This window comes from Chanodichthys erythropterus, chromosome 23 (genome assembly GCF_024489055.1).
Source record: "Chanodichthys erythropterus isolate Z2021 chromosome 23, ASM2448905v1, whole genome shotgun sequence".
Lineage (NCBI taxonomy): Eukaryota > Metazoa > Chordata > Actinopteri > Cypriniformes > Xenocyprididae > Chanodichthys > Chanodichthys erythropterus.
The window spans coordinates 16,832,341-16,850,244 of record NC_090243.1 but is presented as its reverse complement, the minus strand read 5'-3'; the positions used below and the strand labels follow the sequence as shown (position 1 = coordinate 16,850,244).

Genomic DNA, 17,904 nt, shown 5'->3' with positions numbered 1-17,904 from the left:
TGCCATTGTTTTTCCATTTTCTGCTAAGTAGTATATATTGCTACAGTGTGTGTGTGTATATATACATATATATATATGTACATATACATATATGTGTATGTATGTATATATATATATATAAGATGCTATAGTTTGGCTTGGTGGTCGTGTCCATCAGATGCCTGATACATACCTCATTACTTTGTTTTTCGTGTCTTAAAATGACTTCATTGAAGTAGAATAGACCCAAACTCTGATGCGACACACATCCGAGCACCATATGCTGTGTTAACACACTGATAAATGTGCAAAATACATGTACAAAACAACAGAACTGTGTAAATGTATATAAACTGTATGATCATGGATATGTTAATTTAGGGTATTTTTTGTAAACTTTTCTTTTCTACCAAAAGAGTTTGAGAGTTCTGAACTGCATGTAGATAGATATCTTCACAAAGTCAGCATGCAGAATCCTCTCTCTGTAAGTTCTGTTTACAAGTGTAAGATAGATGGACTTCTGAATTAATAAAGAGAAACTTTTTTTTTTTAAATAAATAAATATAGTTCTATGTGAGTAGACGGGTCAATCAGACCCTTTTCACTGTTGTCTAATCTGTAACAAACCATTCAAGCATTCCAAACCTCTTTGGTGATTTAACATGTGAGAAAAAATAACCCCCATTTTTCATTAATGCAACATATAGAATGTATATAAATCTATCGACAACTTCTTGTGATAAAACAATAACAAAGTGTGAATGCAATGTTGACCAATAGAAATATATCTACATGGAAATGTTATAATGCAAAAGTTGTTTTAATGTTGAAAAACCTCGTCTGGTTCTGTATGTACAAGAGACTGTTGGTTTTGAATGTTCTTGTGCTGTTTTTGTGACTATTAAAGTGGATATCTTCTACTACAGTCTTGTGCACTAATTTTTAATCCAGAAATGCTGTAACCGCCAGTTTTCTAGTATAAAATCTTTATTATGTAATACATACTGCACGTAGAAAGAAAAAGATTGATTCGTATGAAAAAAATAAATATATACATACTAGACAAAGCTAGTTTTCAGTAGTTGGTGTAAGCGTACAATCATGTAAATATCAACATAAAGTGTCTAAATGTAAAATTTAGCTGAAAATCCAGTTGTTAAAGGGTCAATCTTACAAAACCTGTCAAGAATATGCCATATTTCACCCCAAAATCATAATAAAACTAAAAAAGTCAAATTCTTTCAATGATATTATTCAAATAATTAAATAATTTTAGGCAAAATGTGAAATATAAAAGCACGTTCTTGACAGATTTCTTGAGCTAAATTGAAAATAAATAGTTTGAGAGCTTAATGTAGCTGTTTAAATATTTATGTAAACTGTTTTTGGCTTCATTAGTTGTGTCCGTTCATCTGGGAAACCTTCGAGTTGTGTGTGTTTCACAGAGAGATGTCTGACGACACGGGAAGCTGCTGAGCTGGTTTCCATTTGGCGCTTCGTCTGCCTCCGTCTGCTCTGATATACGGCTGGTTCCTCAAACCTGCGCACACACACACGCGAATGCAAATACACGCAGTCAGAAAACCTCCCTGATGAAGATGTCTTTTTGAGCTTTTCAAAAAGGGAAACATCAGATCTACAAGGAGGAACTGAGGGAGGCACTTGCAGGAAGTTCAGTGTTACCGAAGAGCAAAGCCGACACAGATAGCAGTGTCTAGATGAAGAGCAATACCTTCAGAGACAGAAGAGAGAAAAGCAGAGACGGTTATAAAGAACTCCCATCGCAGAAACCCGAATCACAGAGCAGACGAGACGAACGCTTCCCAGAACGGGCCGTAAACGGCACCGCCTGCAGAGCTGAGAAGCAGATGAGAGATGTTAGAGGAAGGCAGAAATAAGACAAATTGAACTATATACACAATATACTCTGAATATCAAAAGCAGAAAAATAGAGTGACAGAAATAACTGACAAAATGATGAGTGAAGAGAGAATTAATCTAGAAAAAGAATCCCAAGGCATACTATGAGGAACGAAGAACAAACACACTTGTGAAAATATCCATTTAAACAGATAGTTCTTGCCAAATCGAATATCAGTGTGCAGTTTGGCTAATGAACTACAAATAAATGTCAACATATTTATGGTTTATAAATATATACATATTTACATCTATAATATTACATTTTTTAATAGTATAAATGGGTCTTATACAAATGTATATATTAAAATAATTGATTATAAATATTATATTTACATATTTAACATTTATTTTTATAGTATGTGGATCTTAATCTTAATGCATGAAAATTAAATGTTTCAAAACAGTTTATAAATATATTTACATTTATAATTACATTTTAATAATATACATTATTGTTTACAAATGTATATATTAAATATATTTCAATACATTTATAGATTATAAATATTTACATTTAAATTTAAAATGTTTATTCTATGAGTATACTGATGTATTATATATATATATATATATATACTATATGAAATGTAGATTTATACACATTTAGAAACTATAAATATCTAATTTTTCTCATAATATTACATTTAAAAATGTATATATTAAAATAAACATTTCAATATATTTATACATTGTAAATATTATATTTACATGTATAAAATGTATTTCTATAGTACTGTATATAGGAGTCTATATACACATGTACATTATATAAATGTTTGAATATATTTATTGTTCATAAATATATTTACATTTTATAATACACCTTAGTCTTCACAAATGTATATATTGAATACATTTCAATATATTTATAGATTATAAATATTATTTTTACATTTATATTTAAATCATATAAAGTTTATACATTTATAGCTTATACTATAAAGGAGTCTATATAAACGTATATTATTTAAATATATTTATAGTTTATAAATAATATATTTATTATTATCTATAAATATATGTATAAATATTAAATGTACATTAATAATATTTAAAATTTTTATAGTATAAATGGGCTTTTATATAAATGTCCATAATATTTTCAGTAATTTTGTATAAATGTATGTATTGAAATATATACACTTGTATAAAGAACCATTTATACTATAAAACGTTTAATTATAATATATATATATACGGGCAATTCCACGCAAAGGTCATCTTTACCATGAAAAAAAAAAAGTTTTAACCAAAAGAACAAAACCCTTTTTAAATTGTCCATTTAGGTCTGTAATATACTGTATTAATGTGCTCTAACAGAAATTTTAAGAAAATTGCCTTGTTTATCCACAATATATGTGGTAAGCAACAATGCTTAAATTAAATTTTCAACCAACCATATTTCATGCTTTCAAAAAAGGGATCAAAGACCCCATTTTTTTAAACTTTATTTTAGCAGTAAGCATTGTGTAGAAAGATGGATACATGCCTGAGAAATAAATACACTCATTTAGTCATAACAGCACTGCCTGATGAATTTATAAGAGCTAGAATAAAGAGGTCAGGACGCTTCAGTGCTCTGTCACGTCCGTAACATTTTAAAAATTAAGTTTATGTCATATAACAATTATAAATGCAAATAACTTGAAACTTTATAAGCAGTTCTGTAAGAAGGAAAGTCATGGTCTCTAAATTGATTCTTGAACAACGCACATGCTTGTCAACATGATAAATAGGTCTAATCCATAACCTTTTGCACTACAGAGTATAATGTTACATTTGTATAAAGTTTAGTAAAAAGTTGATAAATTGTGGAGTCTTACCATACTGGTATCCCAGATTTCAGTATTTGGTGGTTTAAATGCTTGCTTGAGGTCTCTGTGAAAGTTTTAAAGCAGTTTTAAACCAGTCTTTTGTGCCGCTTTCAGACCGGTCACATCCGTAACGGAAAACTGTCACATCCGTAACGTTGTTTTTTCCTCATTAATGCGAACATGAAAAATTAAATAAAATTATTATTTTATGCTCTGTGAAGAGCCAACCCTTCTTCATTCAGTGGGCAGTATTACTTTTGGTTTGCTCAATGTAATTCACAGAATTCTTAAAAAATATGTTGTCACCCAAAACTTAGTGACTTTTTTTATCACGTCCGTAACGCTGTATATTTCCCTCATCTAAAATATAAAACAGTTGAATAGACTGACATTTTTCTAATGTCTGGACTCCTTTAGTAAGGGATTATGAATATATAAATAGACGGTTCAATATGTTACTATTAAATGCATTCTTTGAGCGTTTATATTTCAAGTTTTGACTCCAAATGTCACGTCCATAATGCTGGAATTGCCCATATATATATATATATATATATATATATATATATATATATATATATATATATTATAATTTATTCTTTTTCTGTTGAGTTGACAGTATCTTTTTCTAATCATCATTATAATACTGTACATAAATAATAAAAGTATGGCTGTCAATAGATAGAAACAAATAAATGTTCAAAGTTAATGTCATAACTTCTGACCATTCTGTAGAAAGCAGAATGAAACAGCAGAATTTCAAATTTAGTAAATTGTCATTTTATTTTTTTTTATTATTCATTTATTTATTTTTATTTTTTCCTGAACTTTACTGGGACCCCCTAATTAGAAAACACAAAGGTATGTGTCAGGTTTTATTTGCAGCACTTATAATAAAACCCCTAACCATGGTAAAATTGAAAGTTAGGGCACTGGTTTTACCCAACCACAGTAAGTTGACTGTTGACTGACCTGTGATGATGTCCTCAATGGCTCCATCTTTGCCCTCTCTCACGAGCGGCGACAACTGCCTGCGCTTCAGCTCTGCGATCAGATCCACCTGTGGTAAGTGTGGCAGTGCAGGCATCTGTTGACACGAACAGACCGGTAAGATGTCTTCATATTTCACTTCCTGTTCTGAGTTATTTCTGTCTCTGTCTATCACGCATTACCTTATTACTCACTGATGTGATGGGAGGGTCAGAGATGGATAAATATACGCTGTCCTCATTCTCAGAGCATTTCTTTCGCTGTTTGTTCTCCTCTTCGGCCAGCTACAGAGAAAAAAGTTTCATCAGTAAATCAACATGCTGGAGGAAGGAGGACAGGAAAAACATATTTGTACAAAGCAGCATGCCAAATTGCATATTATCTATACTAGATTAGGATTAGTGTGTCCTAGTATGTTGAAAATAGCATTCCAGAGGTGGATATCTACTAGGGGGATGAATGTATGGTACTAATGAATTTTAAGATAATTAATTTAACTGTCACTTCAAATGCAAACAGCTCTTGAAAAGGGAGTCAGATACTGTTTTATGACTACTTTATGTAGTCATAACCCCTATTTTTGTAAGAGTGAGGTGTCTAAGTTGCAACATCTAACTAGTGGGGTGCCTCAGGGCTCGATGCTTGGGCCAATTTTCTTCTCGTCATTCAGAAACATGGCTTTTCCTATCACTGGTATGCTGATGACACAAAACTGTATCTCTCATTCCAGCCGGATGATCCGGCGGTAGCTCCTCGCATCTCAGCCTGCCTGACAGACATTTCTTGCCTTAAGGACCATCAACTTCAACTCAACCTTGCCAAGACAGAACTGCTTGTGGTTTCAGGTCAACCCAACACTGCATCACAACTTTTAATCTCTCATAACTGGTATGATATATGCTGATGTGATATTAGCACTCAATAATAATTTCATCACCTTATATGCTTTAATGAACCTGGCGAAAACAGGGAAGAACACAGAAGGGGGTGTGGATTTGGGATTCTCTCCGAAATACTCCACCACTGAGTGATACACCTCCTGCAAGGAGACAAACAGAGCTGATTAAGCCATTATTCATTACGGTCTTCTGATTTCAAATGCACAAGACTGAATTAATCTCAACCTGTGCGGTTTTGCTGTCTTTCACCACAGTGTCCAGCAGACTGCCATTATTAGACATGAAGTTTTTGAGGACAGTGCTGTCTTTCTGTTGCTGGAACTCCTTACGGACCACTTCCATTCCCTTCTCCAGAGATTGCACGTCTGCAAGGATGCTGTCCAGAGAGACTGAGAGAAAGATACATGAAAATTCAGGTCAGCCTATATATATTTTGCACTGTTGTGTGCAAAAACAAAACAAAAATAAGGACTTTATTTAACAATATCTTCTCTTCTGTGTTATTTTCAACAGTATCATCTTTTCTGTCATTTTCATACGCTGTTTACGTCCAGCGCTTCCAGGTTCTACATCAGAATGCCGACTCAGTATTGGCAGATGCTGTTCACGTGAGCAGCATGACGCATGGTGTGATGATGATGATGCAGGAGCCGGCCAATAATATAGAAGTAAAAAAATGACACCGTAGAGAAGATATTGGCGTTATTTTTGTTTTGTTTTTGCACACAAAAAATATTCTTGTCGCTTCATAACAGTAAGGTTGAACCACTGCAGTCACGTCAACTGTTTTAACGATGTCTTTAGTAGCTTTCTGGACCTTGAAAGTGGTGATTCAATTACTGTCTATGGAGGATTCACCTCTTGGATTTCATCAAAAATATCTTAAATTGTGTTCTGAAGATGAATGAAGGTCTTACGGGTTTGGAACGACATGAGGGTGAGTAATTAATGACAGCATTTTTATTTTTGGGTGAACTAACACTTTAAAGTATATTGTGTCCTGCAAAACAGTCACACTTAGAGCTGGACTGGTGAGTTGATGTAAATGTGAGAACACTCACCCAGCGCAGCTTTGTCCAGAAAGTGTAGTTCAGTGTGAAAGTTGTGCAGTTGAGGGTATTTTTCTTGTATGATGCTGACGATGAAATGCAGGAGTGTCTGTCTTCGATCTGTGGATTTCATGTCCAGAAGCTGAAAGTGAAAATGTGAGATATGTGTGATAAATTAACAAATGTACCCGCTCGACATGAGCTGATCAAATATATACCTTGAATGCAATGTAAGTCAGTGTGTACGTGTATATAAATTTAGCTATTTATTTCAACTGAATGATCACATATATATCCAAAAAATACAATTAAACAATAGTAAATGAGATATGTATTTATTTTACACTATATAACATACAATTAACTAAAACTATATGACAGTACAATATGTGAATTATCAATTAAAAAGACTTTTGGTAGATGTCGGAAGTGACACTAATAAACTAAAACTGTTAATCTGCTTCAAAATGGCCAACTATCATCGTTTTCTCACCAAATCCAGACTTTGGAGTCGAAATCCATATGCTGATCCTCTCTTCCCACTGTTCATGTAATTCCCAAATGCAAGAATGATCTAGAAAACAGAAAAAGATCAGTTTTCGCTGAAGATATTATTTGAAATAATTTTACATGAAAGTTGATTCTCTTTACCTCTAGAATCTTCTTCAGTTTGCTGGATGATTTGATAGACATGGAAGAAGCGATGATGGCATTTAATTGCTACAAAATAAGTAAAGGTAAACATGTAAAGAAAGCAAATAGATTTTGATTTTATTTTATGATTTTATGTACACTGAAAAAAATTTGGTATAGAAACAATTTTTTTTCTCAGAAATTGCTAATCAATTTTACAACTAACTACAAAGAATCTGCAAGTAACATTGAATTAAATTACATTTTTAAGTAGAAAGACTGAAATAGTATGTTCTTGTAAAACATACTCCGATAATCTTAATTTACAACTTTGAAAAACCATTTTTACAGTGTATAGTATGCATACTCACAGGTTTTAATAGCTGGATACTATCACTGAAGTTTCCCATGAATGTTAGCGTGCTGATTCTCTGTGACAGACGTGGGATTTTGCTGAAGGCCACCATGAATCTGTCCTCCTCTGACAGCTCCAGCAGGGGGCGTCCTTCACGCTCGTAATTCTGAATCAACTTGAGCTCATAATCAGATGGGATAAAACGCTCCAGCAGCTCCAGAAAATCTGAGTTTAGCAAATCAAGATTATACCTGCATGGAGAGAGTACCAGGGTTAGTTTTATATATGCACATTTTATTTGCAACAAAACTGTGTGACAGAAAAGAAACATATCATTGTGTAAGTGATTGTGTGTGTTGACCGTACGTTTGTATTGCAGTGCAGATCTGAGCAGTGTTCATGCCTCCTTTGCGCAGTGTGATGGCGAGGTTTTTGGCCCTGTTGGGCTCCAGTAGTGAGATTTTACTAGATGCTTTATGAGCCACTTTCACCTTCAGAGTGCCAACGTCAACTGGAGCAGACTGAGCTTTAGTTTTAAACAACTCCTCAAAGATGTCCATATTCAACTCCTTTAGAGACAGCAGGACAGGAAGTGAGGTGAGTGACATTGTCTTTAGTACTTCAAATCAATTCTGATGAGAAATGTTGCGATAATTCTAACTGCTTATGAGTACTCCTAAAACGTTAATAACTTTAAAATAAAATATATAAATATTAAAAACAAGAATCATTTCACTTTTAAAAAAAATTTTATATTTCATAAAAAAGCAAAAAATAAAATGAAATATATAAACATTAAAAACAAAATTGTTTTATTTTAAAATAAATTTGATATTAAAATGTTTTTTAACACACACAAACGGGATTTTATATTAAAATAAAATTGATAAAGATTACATTTTGAAAAACATATTAAAATATTTTATAAATAATTCATTATTTTTCAAGAAGAAAAAAGGCAGCAAATATTTCTAAAAATTCTATTTTCAAGGTGGTCCTTTTTCATGCATTTCTATGAGCCGAGTTCGAAACATGCACACAAATCTGGAAGGACTACCCCTAAAAAAACATTTTTTATTAAAATATTTTTTGTATAAATAATAATAAAAAAAATTCTATTCAAATTTTAAAAAATCTGGAAGGACTACCCCTAAAAAAACTTTTTTTATTAAAATAAAAATTATAAATAATAAAAACAAAAATTATATTCAAATTTAAAAAAATCGGGAAGGACTAACCTTAAAAAAATATTTTTTATTAAAATAAAATTTATAAATAATAAAAACAAAAATTATATTCAAATTTTAAAAAATCGGGAAGGACTACCCCTAAAAAACATTTTTTATTAAAATAAAATTTATAAATAATAAAAACAAAAATTCTATTCAAATTTTAAAAAATCGGGAAGGACTACCCCTAAAAAAACATTTTTTATTAAAATAAAATTTATAAATAATAAAAACAAAACTTATATTCAAATTTAAAAAATATTTTATATTATAAATATTTAATGAGTAATTAAAAATATATATTTCAAGAAGAAAGTAGCATGTTTCTAAAGACTCTATTTTCAGGTGGCCCCATTTCATGCATTTCTATGAGGCGAGTTAGAAACACAGAACTGACCCCAAGCACACTTTCGTCATCCAGCTCTGTGAAGACGGTGCCAGCCACCTGTTCCTCCATTAGAGCCTGCCAGTTAAGCAGTGGCATACGATACTTTGTCTTGATTGGCTTCTTACCTTTTACACCTTAAACACATGCACACACACACACAGGGAAAAAAATACAAGTAAGTCTTTCAGTGCATGTGCACAGCTCCACTTTTCATTCAAAATCATTTTGAATCTCATAGTTGTTTTGTACTATACATGACTGTTATCATTTCACTCACCTGTCTTTACTGTTACTGCCCTTCCAGGTAAAGGTGAAGGGGGCGGAGCTGTGCTCATAGGGGGCGGAGGAGGAGGTGGAGGAGGGGCGGGAGCAGGAGGAGGGGGCGGAGACTGCATTGCAGGTGAGGCCTTAATTTCTGTTGTACTCTTATCTTGGGATTAAAAGAGAATTGTTTTATTTATTATTTACAAAAATATGTTACAGTACTTATCTTTACATTTATAACATGGCTGGGAGTTTTCAAAATAAATAAGATTTAATAATAATCTGTAAAACTGCCCAGAGCAGTGGCTGTTCGCCAGAATTTGCCTTACATATTATATTATATTATAGTTAATTAAGTTAACTTTTTCCTAACTACACATTATTATGTATATATCTGATCTTCACCTGTTGTGTTAGCGGCTGGTATAATGTGTAAATCCAGAGAGCCAGATTCAGATCTCTCCATGCGGATCAGACCTCGATCCACTAAAACCTGAAGCATCTTCTCCAGCTCAGAGTGCTGTCTGTCTCTTTCTCGCTCCTGCTCTTTCTCACTGTGTGTCTCTCTCTCTTTCTCCTTCTGTTGCAGCTGAGAGACCTGAGCGTGCGCCTCCTTCAGACTGCCCTGAAAACACACACATGCAACAGGAACCAAAGCTATACTGGCTGGAAACACAAGTAAAAGTGAGTGAGTGAGTGAGTGAGTGAGTGAGTGAGAAGTGTGTTACCTTCAGAACTTCCACCTCTTTCATACTCTGTATAAGTTGTTTCTCAAGTTCAGACGTCTTCTCCACAGCTTCACTCTCACACTGCTGCAGTCTAGTATTTAGCTGATATACACAACATCATGAGGGCTTAAATATGGTCTGGTGTGTATCTATTTACAATAAAATAGCACAATAATCTATCTATCTATACACACACACACACACACACACACATTATTGAGTCAAAAAACAGATATATGTGCATTTGAAAACATCTATACAGTATAAGATATATAGATCCGATTTATATCAGTAGAGGTTGAAGTAATTTTGGGTGTGTGTACCTGTGTGTTTTGTTCTTGTAGCTCCTCTAGATGTTCCATTATTGTATTTTTGGCCTCGGCGTCCTCTAGCATCGCTCCGACATCAAACACATTATCCAGGTACGCTTGAATCTGCAGCTGCAGCTTTTCACTCTCAGTGGCGTTTAACTTCTGCACATACAGACATTATAGGTAACGTTAGAAATGCCTTCACTGTCACTTTTGATCAGTTTAATGCATCCTTGCTGAATAAAAAGAAAAAAAGAAATGGAAAAAAAAGAAATGACTTTTAAATGGTAGCGTAGTTTAGTTGCTCACCTCTAGATAGCTGTCTAGTCCCAGTTGTGTAAACTCGTACTGTAAATACACTCTGAAGTTCATGTTCTCCACTGAGTGCACTACAATGTTGATAAACTGCATACAAGCCACCTAGAGGTAAAAAAGGAAACGTTAACGTATATATTGATGACATTTTGTATGTTCGTATATATATATATATATATATATATATATATATATATATATATATATATATATATATATGTTTCCTACAATATTAAACAGGAAAAACCTTAACCTATGTCTAGAAAACCAATGTATTATGTATGTAATGTATGTACTGTGAAGTTAGTATTGGGAATTTGAAATGCATATAGAAAATGGGTAACATTAAGAATTTTGTGTCCTCACCATGAAATCAATGTTGCTGTCTTCATTTCTGAAATATTCCATTAGTTTTTCGAATCTGTTTTTCTCTCCGGACACCTACACACACACACACACACACACACACACACACACACACACACACACACACACACACACACACACACACACGTTTTATGGGAAATTTCCATAGACATGATTTTTATGTTGTAAAAACTGTATATACTATCCCCTAACCTTACCAATCACAAAGAACTTTCTGCATTTTTACATTTTCAAAAAACATAATTTATTATGATTTATAAGCTGTTTTCCTCCTAGGGACTAAAAATGTCCCCACATGGACAAGGATTTCGGATACTGCCAGGATTTCTGAAACGTGGTTTGTTTGACAGCATTTCAAATTACAGGATAGTTTATCATCTGATGTTTATTGTTGGCTTATTTAGCTCTCGCTACAGAAAGGCTGTTACATTTTTATGTAAATATGTGCGTTCATTGTCACAATGAGGAAATATGGATGGGAAACCCCAAAGCAGGTATAAAATGTTCTGGTTTTTGCTCTAGTTTGCGTAATATTTTCTGGTGTCAGAGATAGGCATCTAAATCATCACCCACACAAATGTCTTTGTGACATAAAAAGTTCAAAATGATGTCCATGTGAATACGTGAGGTTGCAGGATGATCATATCTCCTATATACCTGTCTTATATTTTTCTGATGTCTCTCACTCTCAGACAGGGTGTAAGAGCTGATATCATAGTCTGAGGTTCAGCTTACTCGAGTTTTGGAGATCAGATACTTGTATCTAAATCTCATCATGTGTCTGTGTGAATAACTAAAGAGTTTGGGTCATGTTTTTGATCCTTGAAGACATTTATTGATGAAAAGTAAATGTTATTCACAATACTATAATGGTTTCACTTTATTTTAAGGTGTCTTTGTTACACTGTTATTATACATTTAAGTACTGAATAATATTAAGTCACTACATGTACTTACTGTAGGGTTAGGATTGGGGTTTGGTTTGGTTTAGGGTTAGTTGCATGTAATTATGCATAATTTATAGTTATTACTATAGTAACTACATGTAACATATGTAACAATGACACTGTAAAATAAAGTGTTACCATTATAATTTATAAAATTATTGATATATTAGATATGTACAGTGGCCCTAAAAAGTATTCAGACAGTCAAACCACACTTAAAAATGTGTGCATGTCTTTTTTTATGTTCTTTATTATATTTGATCATATTATGTTTTTGTATATTACATATGATTATATATTATTAATTCAAATGTTTTTCTTTTTATTATTTTATAATACATATTTATTATTATTTTATTATTATTATTATTTGATTATATTATGTTTTGGTATGTTTGATTATATTTTATTACAACCAACATTTTCCTTTTAAGTATTTTTATAATACATATTTAGTAATGTAATATTTATTTTTATTTATTTTTTATATATTTTCTTTTTATTATAAGATTTGATTTTGGTATATTCTATTTAATTATATTTTTTATTATTGTTATTATTTTATAATAAATATTTATTTTATATATACACATTATATATATATATATATATATATATATATATATATATATATATATATATATATATATATATATATATATATATATATATATATATATATATATATATATATTGTTATTTGATTATATATTTTTTTTTATATAGTGTTGCATTGTGCACATAAGATCAAGGAGAGACAAGATGATAAGACAAGTAAGCTGGATGAACAGAAAAAGAAGGGAAGTCTTTTCTTACCTCTTTGAAATTATTAAAGGCTGCAATAATAATTTCATGACCTCCTCGAACCAGACACACAGCAGCAAGGAGCTCCAGAACCAGTGCTTTTGTCCTAAACACACACACACACACACACACACACACACACACACACACACACACACACACACACACACACACACACACACACACACACATATGTAAGGACAGAAGTGTAGAAACAAAAACATTTAAAACCAAAACACACTGTCCTCTCACCTAGCACTCTTGTTGTTGAGACTGAGAGTGATTTCATTGACACAGCTGGGATGAACCATCACCTGATTAAACCCTAACTAACACACACACAAAGACACATTAGTCAAAAGAAGAGACGAGACGAGATGAGATGAGAGTGAGAAGTACCTGGTAGTTCATGATGGCACGAAGGCACAAGATGCAGAGATGCAGGTGGTTCTTCTGGCTGAGCAGACGCGAATATCTCAGAGCTTTCCTGAGGAGAAGATAGATCATGTGAAACCAGCTCACACATCATTACTGTCCAGACTTACAGAAACATAAATTAATTTGAAGCAGAACTATATTATTGTGTAATCTCAAAATCATTAAAAGAGATATGTGACACACAAACACTCTTTGTAACAGGAATGCAGCTGATCCTGATAGAAGCGATTGGACAGGTTTGTGTGTTTGTTTGTGTCTGATTGCATTTGCTTTGATCTCAAAATACATTGCACACATACTTTGACGTTCATGAAAATACAGTGATAGTGTTTAGCAGGTGTGCATGATGTTTTGTGTGATTGGGTTTCATTAAGTAGATCTGTGAAGCTGAAAATAGTCATATATAAGTTACTGCATGCTGAATTTTTGTTAAGAAAAACAGAACTGTGGTAAATATTGCTGAAAAGAGAAGATGACATGGAATTTTGTAGAAAATTAAGAAAAATGGATCTCATTAAATAAGCCTGCATACACACCACATTGTGTGAAATCTTCTTACAAATATTTTTATAAACAAATAATAATTCACCAATAACGTTCATACTAAAATGTATTCTAAATTAATGGGAAAAAAACTGTATGTGTGTGCGTGTGTGTGTATGTATATATATATATATATATATATATATATATATATAATATATAGTCAAACCAAAAATTATTCAGACACTAGATATTAGGGATGTCCCGATCACGTTTTTTTGCCCTCGAGTCTGAGTCCGAGTCATTTGATTTTGAGTATCTGCCGATACCGAGTCCCGATCCGATACTTAATAGCCTACATAAAAAAGAATAAAGAAGAGCGAAAAAACAGATCCAGGAACAGTGCTTTTCAGGTTTTTCAGGTATTCAGTTTTCAAATAGAAATCAAATATAAAATATCACTGCATATTATCTTTACTGTATAAAATAAATAAAGATTAATCATTATTGAAGTTACAAAAACTATTCAGTCAAGAGCAGTGAGTGATTTCTTTGTTATTTGTTGTTTGATTTAACATTAAATACAGGCAGCAAGAATAGTTGTTTTCCCTTTAAGACATGCACGATCCAGTACATATACTGTTCCACATGCGCTGTCTTTCTCGACTAATATACGTTCACTTAAGACATAACCGACTATGTTTGCTAGGATACTCGCTAGGACGGGCATGTTGACATAGTTTTTGTATGAATGTGGCCGCCGAAGCGCAAGACCTGAAAGAGAACTCAGTATTTGCGCGCTGACTGGAATAAGCGTGTGCGCGCTTCGGATGAGCGCACACAAATCTTCTCACAGCGCGTGCGAGTTCTCTTTCGCGTCTTGTTCTTTAAGGTTTAAATCAGCAAGGCTTAAACGAGTTAGTTTAAATACAGACAGCAACGTGTGCTGTTCAGGTCTCACCTGCGCTTGCACGCTATCAACACCCGGGTGATGACGACGTAAATGACTGGACATTAGAGCAGACGGCACTCGCAGTTAACAGTTTACAAAGAGTGACTGTTTTGTCCACGCTTTCTGATTATCGTTGTTGTAACGTTTTGTGCATCCATCGACTGAAACATACATTATCTGAACTCTGTCTGTTTTCCACGTTGCTATTTTAAACAAACCATATTAACCAATAGATGCGTCGTCATTCGAGATGGACCGCAGTGCAAGTGCGTAAGTGGAGAACCGTATGGTTCGATTTTTTTACCGAGAACCGTTGCACCCCTAATACATATATATCCGAGTCCTGATCGGGAGGTAATGTCCGATTCCGATCGAGTCTGAAACCACATGATCGGGCCCGATTTCCGATCATGTGATCGGATCTGGACATCCCTACTAGATATAATTTTTTATATTTTTGTACTAGTGGGTGCAGGACACTATAGCTCATTTATGTAAGTGAGGATAGCAAAATAAAGTAAACTGTGACACATTATACCCCAAAATTCTACAGTGGACTACCAGTAAAATTGATAAAAATTTGGGACCAAGAATTATTTAGACACTTTGACCTGACCATGTTATCTGACATAATTAAGATTATTTTTAGTCAGTTTAACTCTGAGATCTTGTCATATTTTATTACCATTTTTTTTTTGTTAGCTATAGTGAATAAACTGTATAAATTAATTAAATGTTCAAGGTGTCTGAATAAATTTTGGTTTGACTGTACACACATGTACATTTTCCATGAGAAGTTTCACAAAGGATTTATACATTTATTTGTGAACGTGACTATTTAGTGCTCAGAAACATAACAGCTACTTCACACACACAACATGTAAATCTGAAAAGTGCTTGAATAAGAAACAATACGTCATGTCAGAGCGGTTTATCATGCATGACTGACCTTGTGGTGAAGGACCGTCCTGAGCGTGGGGAATTGTGGGTGGGGGAGTTTGTCGCACTCGTAGTCAGATCTTCCATAGATTTCTCCTCAAAGCTTCCATTATCAGAGCTGTCCATGTCATATCTGTACAAACACAGTCTGTCTTATGAAAGCATGTTAATATCTGCTGTGCACTACAGTTATATTAGTTTGTGTTCGTTACTCAGACTAGTGAATATAACACCAGTGTTCTGCTGGCATCAGAGTTTGGTTTGAGACACTGGATGGTCTGACTCTGAGCACATTCTTTTCCCAGACACCTTGTCACATTAAGAATTTAGGTTCCTCTATTGTGTCTTTGTGTGACAGTGTGTTTGTGTGTGTGTGTACATACGTGACTGCCTGTTGAGCGAAAGAGAGGTAGTCCACTAGCACTTCTAAACCCTTGTTTTCTTCATTTAGAAACTCCTCAGCCCACCTGAACAAACAGAGAGAACTTCACAAACGAAGAACAAAAGACAATCCAGTGTTCCCAGATGAAACCTGCATTTAACAAACTTTAAGTAGTAAAAAGTTTCTATTCATTTATTGTGTAATCAGGCCAGAGACATGCATTGTCAGTAACATGCATTTTTCTGCGGTCACGTGATGGCTCTTACCCGATGTGATTGGTGCGCAACGAGATCTCCAACTCTCTCAGAACTTGTGTGGATTCTTGGACTCGCCTTTTAAACTAAAAATCAAACACAAAATCACTCGTGTATTTCAGTTTGATTATTATAGGATGAGTTCTACATCTCACACTCCGATTCAAACACACACATACACAAACTCACACACATATTAGTACCTTTCTGCCTCCTCCCTGCTCTAATACATTCTTAAGTTTCTGAATGTACACTGATGGAGGATTCTTCACCTGAAATCGCTCCTGAAGACAGAGAAACAAGAAGGAATAGTAAACTCACGTAATGTTTTTTGCATTAAAGGGTTAGTTCACCAAAAAATGAAATTTCTGTCATTAATTACTAACCCTCATGTACCGTAAATCGTTCATCTTTGGAAGTATTTTTGATGAAATCCGAGGGTTTCTGAACTAAACATTGGCAGCAACCTGCAACATTGCACCTTTTGAGGTCCGGAAAGGTATTAAAGGCATTGTAGTCAATTTGACTACAGTGGTTCAGCCCTAATGTTATGAAATGACGAGAATACTATTCGTGCCCTCAGTGCAGGCTTCAGTGTTTACTACTGTTTACTACTTTTCTGCACCTTGAATGTGGTAATTTCATTGCTTTCTATGGGAGATAAAAATCCTGGATTTCATCAAAAATATCTTAATTTGTGTCCCGAAGATGAACGAAGGTCTTACGGGTGTGGAACAACATGAGGGTGAGTAATAAATGACAGAAATTTCATTTTTGAGTGAACTAACCCTTCAATGTTTATGTCCTTTTGTTTTGAACTCACCTGGTCACAAACTAACTCCCATTTCTTCTCATTGTCATACTGACAGAGCAGCTTCACTTTATCAGGTGGAAGATTCATGGAATTCTACAATCATAGAGCAAGAGAAATCATAAACCATTGGGTAAGTCTCATGTACTTATGTTCAACAGAACCATTAGATCTGTTCCACTGAGGGAAAAAGTTTTTTCAGCACCTTTGGTTTAGTAAAGAACTTTACTGAGAACCATTATTCATTGCATAATGTTTTTCACAAATAAAAAAAGTTGTTGATGTTTTATTATACAATGGCATTTAAAATTTTCAGGTGCGATTCTTTTTTTTTTTTTTTTCTTTTTTTTTTAATGTTTTGAACGAAGTCTCTCCTGCTCACCAAGACTTCATTTATTTGATCATAAATGCAGTAAATATAGCAATATTGTGAAATATTATTACACTTTAAAAGAACTGTTTTCTATTTGAATATATTTTAAAGTGTAATTTATTCCTGTGATCAAAGCTGAATTTTCAGCATCATTACTCCAGTCTTCAGTGTCACATGATCCTTCAGAAATCATTCTAATATGCAAGAAACATTTATGATTATTATCAATGTTGAAAACATGCGGGATTCAGGATTCT

General features: G+C 33.4%; 1 protein-coding gene and 1 long non-coding RNA gene across 5 annotated transcripts; one reads left to right on the top strand and one right to left on the bottom strand.

Moving 5' to 3' along the window:
• Positions 1-976: 976 nt before the first annotated feature.
• On the bottom strand, positions 977-16,540 carry fmnl1b (formin-like 1b). 4 transcript variants are annotated; one of them, XM_067377283.1, is made up of 24 exons: positions 16,476-16,540; positions 16,211-16,294; positions 15,838-15,960; positions 13,415-13,502; positions 13,268-13,344; positions 13,028-13,121; positions 11,244-11,318; positions 10,872-10,982; positions 10,575-10,724; positions 10,252-10,353; positions 9,929-10,148; positions 9,537-9,689; positions 9,269-9,393; positions 8,009-8,211; positions 7,659-7,893; positions 7,306-7,374; positions 7,148-7,228; positions 6,667-6,796; positions 5,831-5,994; positions 5,644-5,745; positions 4,889-4,990; positions 4,689-4,803; positions 1,712-1,836; positions 1,387-1,519 (listed from the first exon to the last, which is right to left on the bottom strand). In XM_067377283.1, the coding sequence occupies exons 3-23, from the start codon at positions 15,951-15,953 to the stop codon at positions 1,745-1,747; spliced, it is 2,604 nt and encodes an 867-aa protein (XP_067233384.1). In that variant the 5' UTR covers positions 15,954-15,960; positions 16,211-16,294; positions 16,476-16,540; the 3' UTR covers positions 1,387-1,519; positions 1,712-1,744. The 4 variants fall into 4 exon arrangements, with proteins under 4 accessions (XP_067233382.1, XP_067233385.1, XP_067233384.1 ...); XM_067377281.1 differs by lacking the exon at positions 1,712-1,836 and having other exon boundaries at positions 977-1,519; XM_067377284.1 differs by lacking the exon at positions 1,712-1,836 and having other exon boundaries at positions 977-1,519; positions 4,901-4,990.
• On the top strand, positions 9,636-10,652 carry LOC137013500 (uncharacterized). The gene is made up of 3 exons (XR_010893737.1): positions 9,636-9,659; positions 10,113-10,207; positions 10,596-10,652. It is a non-coding gene; the product is annotated as an uncharacterized lncRNA (long non-coding RNA).
• Positions 16,541-17,904: the final 1,364 nt, after the last annotated feature.